Source organism: Cydia pomonella, chromosome 10 (genome assembly GCF_033807575.1).
Source record: "Cydia pomonella isolate Wapato2018A chromosome 10, ilCydPomo1, whole genome shotgun sequence".
In the NCBI taxonomy this organism is placed as follows: Eukaryota; Metazoa; Arthropoda; class Insecta; order Lepidoptera; family Tortricidae; genus Cydia; species Cydia pomonella.
The window spans coordinates 15,194,704-15,202,861 of record NC_084712.1 but is presented as its reverse complement, the minus strand read 5'-3'; the positions used below and the strand labels follow the sequence as shown (position 1 = coordinate 15,202,861).

Sequence of the window (8,158 nt, the reverse complement as noted above, 5' to 3'; positions counted from 1 at the left end):
GCTCAGTTTGGAAAAGTGTTGGTCTGGTAAAGTTGGTCGCACCTTTATATGGGACAGTCAAAATTTTTTTCGCGATTTCGGAATTGGTCCCATAGTAAAAGTTGTTAAGTATGACCTATAAAGTCGCTGCGCAGAGTATGACTGGTGGTTAAAAGTTCACCCTGTATAAAATTTTTAAGTAAAAAGAAATATGTACCTACCTATGATTAAGACGAAAAAAGAGACTAAACGTCGAAGTAAGGTAACATTATTGTGTCTGGTTTTTATAATTTTAATTATAATTTCAATAATTAAAACCGATACTCTATAAATTCCATTCAATACGTATCGTAACAGTCACCACAGTTTCGACCGGTAAAAGCCAGTTATCGTTACCCATGCGCAAATAAATGAGTGTAGCTTCATTGTTTATTACTCGATCTGTATGTTTTAAGGCTAGCAATATGTTTTATATTAAACAAAATTTGCGAAATGCTAATATTTACGGAGATTTTTACAAAATAAAAAAAATAATTTTATAAAAAAACTGTTTTTTGTGATTATTTTTTTTCCTATAGGTTTCACGTAAATGTTTGTAGAAAAGGAAATAATCTCCATAATATAAGCTATTATTTGACACCTCGATGATTAAAATCGGTTAAGTGGTTTTCGAGATACACCGCCAAAAAGAATAGGTCCGGCCGCCATCTTTGTGACGTCATTACTATCCCCTCCACCATTTTTCCGCTTTACTACCGCATGTACGGTGATCAGGAGAACTGTCCGAACACATTGATACCGGTTGTGGGTAAGGCCGAGCTGAGTCAATTAAATCTGGCCTCGGAGCGGCTTGGCGACCGTACTATAGATTTTGATAGCCCAGCCTGTGCAAGTGTTATTTTAAACGTCAAACATATGAAATTATGATGTTAACTCAACACTTGCACAAGCTGAGCTATCAAAATCGCTACCAACTTAGTTTCGTCTGAATCTAGAAGCGATCATGTGTAATTGATTAATAAAACAAAATATGTAATCGTTTTACTGTATATTTATTCATACATAAAACCAAAATCAAGCCCAGTGAAGGATTAGTCATATAAAAATATTAATTCAATTAACATATTCCTTAAACTATAATTATTATAATTGAGATTATTTTGTAGAGAACTTTACAGCTCTAACAGCGTGTCTCGCTTTCTTAGTAGCTTCTTCTTTCAACCGATGTCTCTTCTCTTTTTCAGCCAAACCTACCACTACATCATGCTGTAATGCATTCTTTACTCCAGCTTTTGCAAACAACTTGCTCAAAACGTAATCATCGTCATTGTGAAGCTTTTCTTTTTCTTTCTTACTTTTCTTCTTTTTGACCTTTTTCATGGCTATCAAGTTCTCTATTTCTGGTTCAGAATTGTCTGAAGAATGTTTTCTTTTGCGTTTTGATTTGTGATGCTTATGAAAAGTTTGGCCTACTTCAATATTAAGTACACTTTCTGGTGGGTTTGATTGATCATTAATTTCACTGTGAATCTCATTCTCTACTTTACTATCAGGTACAATTTCTAATGATATTGATGATTCTTTTTTGTGTTCAGAATCTTCATCACCATTAACAATTTCTGGGTTACCAGAATTGTTCATAATATCTACATTTTGCATAATATCATCATCTCCATCACCAGACACTTCACCCTCCTCTAATTCGGTCTCTTTTACTTTAAGTGCCTCTTTGAGTAAATTTTCTTCATAATCCTTCTTGGAGTGCATGTTAATGATATCTAACTCTGATAAAACACTGTCAAATGGAACATTGGTAACTTTGTCATCAATTAAATTTATTTCTGGTGGATGGACTACAGGAGGATTAATAAGGAGATCTCTTTTTTTCTTGTATTTTTCTCGAGGATCTTCTGCATGTTCTGTGATTTTCGGCTTAACATTACTTGCAATTTTTCTGCTTATTTCCCTGGCCTGTCTTCTCATTTCTTCTAATTTCTTTTTTGATATTGAGTCTCTACTATTTGTAGCTACTTGCTTATCTGTTTCTTGTTTTCTATGATTCACACTGACCTTTGTATGTTTAAAAAGAGCTGCAGTTTCAGTATCTCCTTCACAATTTAGTTCATCAAAAGTGAAAAGACCTTGTAATGTGCTAGTTGTTAGAACATTTTTTTGATTTGGATCTATTAGTATTTTATTGCTTAGAAAATGTTTGAATATTTGTCTTTGGTATATTTTTTCTTCAATAGTGCCTCCAGATAAAAGTCTATACACAGTAACTTTTCTCTGCTGACCAATTCTCCAAGCTCTTTCTTTGGCTTGGCTGTCTGTGGCTGGATTCCAATCGGGGTCATAAATAATTACCCTATCAGCTCCTGTGAGATTTACTCCTAAGCCTCCGACTCTTGTTGTTGCCAGGAATACCAGATATTCTGGATTTTCATTGAAGTTCTTAATTAAATTTTGTCTAATACCAACACTTACAGTGCCATCCATTTTTAAGTATTTATAATCTTGGTTTTGTAAATACTGTTCCAGTAAACATAACATTGCTCTTGATTGTGAAAATATCAAGGCTCTGTGACCTTGCTTCTGCCATATCTTTAAAAGAGAATGTACTACTGTCATTTTACCAGACCTCTTCCAAGAACCAAAAGATTGTTCATCAATTTTTTCACATTCCTCTTGAGCTTCATATAGATATAGATCAGGATGGTTGCAGATTTTTCTTAATGTTGATAGAGCAACTAATACTCTGGCTCTCAGTGGATCACCATATCTGCTTTCTTTATCTAGAATACTCCTTACAGTTGAACTCATAAGATAACCCATATACAGGTCTCTCTGTTCCTGGCTCAATGCACAGAAAAGTACTTGTTCATTTTTCTCAGGCAGTTTTATATGCTCCTGCACTTCTGCTTTGGTTCTGCGCAACATGTATGGTGTAATCATATTTTTAAGTGCTTTTGCAATTTCAAAAGCTGTTGCTTCTTGGAATTCAGTAGCATTGGCATATCCTCCTTGGGTTATTGGTTGAGCAAAATGTTCCATAAATGCATTATAAGTACCAAGAAGGCCAGGCCTCATGAAGTCAAATAATGACCAAAGTTCTTGTAAACTATTTTGCATAGGAGATCCAGTAATTAGTATTTTGTGAGGTGTCTGAAATTTTTTAACAAGCTTACTAACTTGAGTTTCAGGGTTTCTGATCTTGTGGCCTTCATCCAATATAATGTAATGCCATTTCCTGACCATCAGGTCTTTGCTGTATTTGACAACACCAGCATATGTTATGAGTAAGATGCCATGTGAATCATGCAGATCCCGAATAAGTCTGTTGTGATTTCCAGAGTGAGAGCCAGAGTGGTGGAGCACAGCAACCCTAATGTAAGGGCACCAGTAGTGAAAGTGTGTTACCCACTGGAAAATAACGGTAGCTGGTGCCACAATTATGGATGGGCCTAGTCCACCCCAGCTGCCTAGATGAGTCTTGGACAGTCCAGCCAGGAATGCTATAATTTGTACAGTTTTTCCTAATCCCATTTCATCACCAAGTAAACCTCCAGACTGCACCTGATGCAACTCCCATAACCACTTGACACCAATCTTTTGATACTTGTACAATTGCTTCCAAATGTAAGTAGGGACATTAAGGCCATTTTGCAGTTCATGTAATTCATCTACATCCTTGTGGCCATCTAGAACATAGTTGATATCTGCTGACATGGAGTCTCCTTCATAATTTCCGGCGCGAGCTGCTGAAAGGTATTTTTTCCAGTTTTCTAACCTTTCATTGTAGAGATGTGTGTCACCGTCATCTATTATTTTCTTCACGTTTTGCCTGGTGCGCGACGTAGTGGGGAATGCAGGGATGTTAATGTTAGGTATCTCCGCTTCTTCTTCATCTTCGCCAGAAGGTAAATATTCACTGCCTTCATCAGAGTCCCGCACGGCAGACGTATTAGGAGTAGGAGCATGTGATACGTCTACATTATTCCTCAGTTCATGTTTAGAATTAGAACATTTTTTATTCACTAAAGTTTTGTCCTGTTTTTTAGATATTAATTCGGCGGCCACCTTACTTTTCTCTGACACCAAAGACTTTTTAGAGCTCGCTTTTATGTCACATTTTTGCTTAGCAAGTGCCAGTTGACTTTCGAGGTATTTATTTATGTCTACCATTGTTTATATTTAATTTAGCGGCAAAATCCGCAAAATAATAAATGTTAACATGGTGCAAATTGTAATAACATAATAGTGAAATTGACATGTGAACACAACTGCAATGCAACCAACCGTAACACCATCAACAATAAGTTGTATTCATAGACATACAATTTGTATTGTATTGCTATTTGCTACCATGAAGGTATATATTAAAGTGGACAGCGCAATGACTTTTTTTGCCATACCAAATTGAACCTTATCACCGAGACAGAAAGGTGTTCGTACCAGACTAAGAGAAAACGGTCCACTTGAGATAGCAAAACCGGAGCCCTGTGTCTCACTCGCACATGTTATGTTGCCATTGTTAAAAAGATACCATTGTAGTAGTAATAATATCAATATACTAATGAAATTAATAACCTTCTTATACTATTTTAGCGCTATATTCAAATTACGGTTCTGATGTCTTTTAAGTAATTTGCAATGAATTATAATGCTAATATTATTAACTTATCAAAACAAGCTTGTAAGCAAAAAAAAAAAAACGTTAAATTTAATATGGTAGAAATTGTAGTAACTTTGAATATTCATTGGTATCCCCCAACTTGATGACATATTTTTGTATATTTTCAAAATACGTTAATGGCGCCGCTCAGCATTGATACGTATAATATTGCTAAAAAAGGTTTAAAAAATGTTGTGTGACGGGTTGGAGGAGTGAAAGCTATGCTGATTGTGGAATATCTTTTCACAGGTAAGTGACAATTATTCAATTTTACGATAAAAATACAAGACTATATTGTCAAACATATTAGGGTGACTATGATGTCGACACGATATTAATCGGTCTTACTTCTTATTAAGTACTTAATGTAAAAGTAATTTTATCTAAATAGGTATGTCTTTATTTTGGCATGTTTCATGTGGTCGACGTAATGAGAGCTATTATATAATAAATAATTGACAAAATGTCCTTAAAACATTACAGACCCACATTTATACATAATACTTTATTACTGAAACGTGACTTCAAAATATTTATATATATGTAATCGATTCTACATAGGTGGACACACATATTCGTCCGTAGGACCAGGCGGCAAATTTGAAAAATGTGGCTGCAATCACAGATCTACGATGATGCTGACGCTTAAAGTTAGCTGAAGTGTGCAAAAGGGAAGCCATCATGTATATGAACATCCCATGAGTGCGAAGGAGGCGGACTGTTGAGTTTGACAGTAGTCGCCAACGGCCGACATTTATAATTTATTCATTTACAAACACATGGAATCGTAACACCTATATTTTTTAATTAAGTAGAAAATATAAATCAATCGGGGAGGAAACTATTAAAAACGTATTGCAGTCAAACTAGTGTCGTGTTGTTTAACAGGTAATTATGATATTCCAGGCGAAATATTCTAATCAATAGGTACCTATTTTGTTAAATTAGGATCATAAGAAGCATTAATAAAAGCATAATAGTGTAAGAAGCCGGTTAACATAGTTACATAAAAGTTTTGTTTTGTGCTAATATTTTATTATTTTATTTAATAATCTAGATTATTTTTTGTAAAAATGTGAGATCTTCGCTCACCTGTAGACTAATCTCAGGAAAACACTTAATATAGTTAAACACTTTAATTACTATTACATAACACAATAAATAAAAATCAATACAAAAAAAAGCGACCAAGTGCGAGTCGGACTCGCGCATGAAGGGTTCCGTACCATTTATGACGTATTAAAAAAAATCTACTTACTAGATCTCGTTCAACATTTTACCACGTAGGACACACATTTTACCACTTTGGAAGTGTCTCTTGCGCAAACTATTCAGTTTAGAAAAAAATGATATTAGAAACCTCAATATCATTTTTGAAGACCTATCCGTAGATATCCCACACGTATGGGTTTGATGAAAAAAAAAATATTTTTTATTTTATGACTTATTAAAAAAACTACTTACTAGATCTCGTTCAAACCAATTTTCGGTGGAAGTTTGCATGGTAATGTATATGATATATTTTTTTTAGATTTTTCATTCGGTTATTTTAGAAGTTACGGGGGGGGGGGACACACATTTTTTCACTTTGGAAGTGTCTCTCGCGCAAACTATTCAGTTTAGAAAAAAATAATATTAGAAACCTAAATATCATTTTTGAAGACCTATCCCTAGATACCCCACACGTATGGGTTTGATGAAAAAAATTTTTTTTTTTAATTTTTATGACGTAATAAAAAAAACTACTTACTAGATCTCGTCCGAACCAATTTTCGGTGGAAGTTTGCATGGCAATGAATATCATATATTTTTTTTAGATTTTTCATTCTGTTATTTTAGAAGTTACGGGGGGGGGGGGGGGACACACTTTTTACCACTTTGGAAGTGTCTCTCGCGCAAACTATTCAGTTTAGAAAATAATGATATTAGAAACCTCAATATCATTTTTAAAGACCTATCCATAGATACCCCACACGTATGGGTTTGATGAAAAAAGATTTTTTGAGCTTCAGTTCTAAGTATGGGGAACCCCCAAAATTTATTGTTTTTTTTTTCTATTTTTGTGTAAACATCATAATGCGGTTCATAGGATACATCTACTTACCAAGTTTGAACAGTATAGCTTTTATAGTTTCGGAAAAAAGTGGCTGTGACAGAATCGGACAGACAGACGGACATGACGAATCTATAAGGGTTCCGTTTTTTACCATTTGGCTACGGAACCCTAAAAACAGCCTCCGCTGACAGTTATAATTTTTGCTCGACAGAGAACCGTCACATTCCATTCAAACATCCCTCAAGATTCAAACCAGCCAGTCTGTCAACAATTGTGCAATCCTCTTTGCTCTAACAAAAAATCTGAATTGTTACGCTACGCTAGGGCTTGATGGACCCACTTTCCGATTTCCAATTGAGCTGAAACTTTCCGTCTACGGACTGGGCTCGGTCTATAAACATCGCTAGCTCGAAGAAGTTTTTGCTATGAAAAATATGCATTATTGTTATGTCAAATTGTGTGGCAAGAACAGTCAAAGCTCTGGTGTATAAAAAAAATGGCATTTCATTTCACAGGTATGCCGATGATTTTAGATTTTCAAAAAATTAAGAGTTTAATTAAATTAAGCAGCGCTCGAAACTCGTTGACGTCTTATAAGAAAGTCTCTTTCTATCGCACTGCATCCGTATAGCTCCATTCTTGTCTTTCATTACGTGACATTCCTAAGTGGGAATATAAGATAATATGTCTGTGCTCCAGAGGGACAAGCGCCCTAGTTAAAAACTGTAATAATAGGCATACCGGTCCACGACCCTGGATATCTGTTTCGCTTTTACTTATAGCTGGGATTTTGGCGGACGTCCGGCGGACCATCTTCCTCACAATCGACCAGGATCGCGATCCAATACACCGATCTCTAATAGCTTTTAGAACTAAATTAAGTGACGTTGTTGAAAGCGTTTTACACGAGAAAAAAACATATAGATTTCTGGGGCAATTATATATATATATATATTCCTCCTCATCGTTTTCGATAACGGCGACCCTAAATAAGCGTGAGCTGTACTAATGTAGCTGGCCAGGCCGAACTTAAATACTCTATCCACATTATTATCTACGTCCGTGATTGCTACGTACTTTAGTAGTATTTTGATAATGATAAATAATTACATTGCTGTGATTTGATGTAGCAATTTTTCACGCAGTCAATTTCTTTTTGAGTACTTTGAGTAATAATTAATGATGTATGAGAAAACTAAGCATTTTAAATACATTAAAAATATATACTTCTTCGTTTTTCTCTTGTAAGGAGAAGAGAAAGATATCTTAATACTGTCAAATGACTCTTTCTACGATTATTTGATAATTGTATGTTTCGATTTCTTTTCAAAGTTTCTATTTGAATAACAAAATAAAATATATAAATAAAGTTACATGGTCAACTAAATTAAAACAATTAAAAATGATTTCGTTTTATTATATTTCATATATTTGAATTTCCTTAATTATAT

General features: G+C 34.6%; 1 protein-coding gene across 1 annotated transcript; it reads right to left on the bottom strand.

Moving 5' to 3' along the window:
- Positions 1–1,012: 1,012 nt before the first annotated feature.
- Positions 1,013–5,797, bottom strand: LOC133522235 (DNA excision repair protein ERCC-6-like). The gene has a single exon (XM_061857501.1). The coding sequence runs from the start codon at positions 4,159–4,161 to the stop codon at positions 1,135–1,137; it is 3,027 nt and encodes a 1,008-aa protein (XP_061713485.1). The 5' UTR covers positions 4,162–5,797; the 3' UTR covers positions 1,013–1,134.
- Between the last annotated feature and the right edge of the window lie 2,361 nt (positions 5,798–8,158).

Coding starts and splice junctions, on each gene's coding strand:
- LOC133522235 (XM_061857501.1), bottom strand. CDS start 4,161: ATGGTAGACATAAATAAATACCTCGAAAGTCAACTGGCACTTGCTAAG.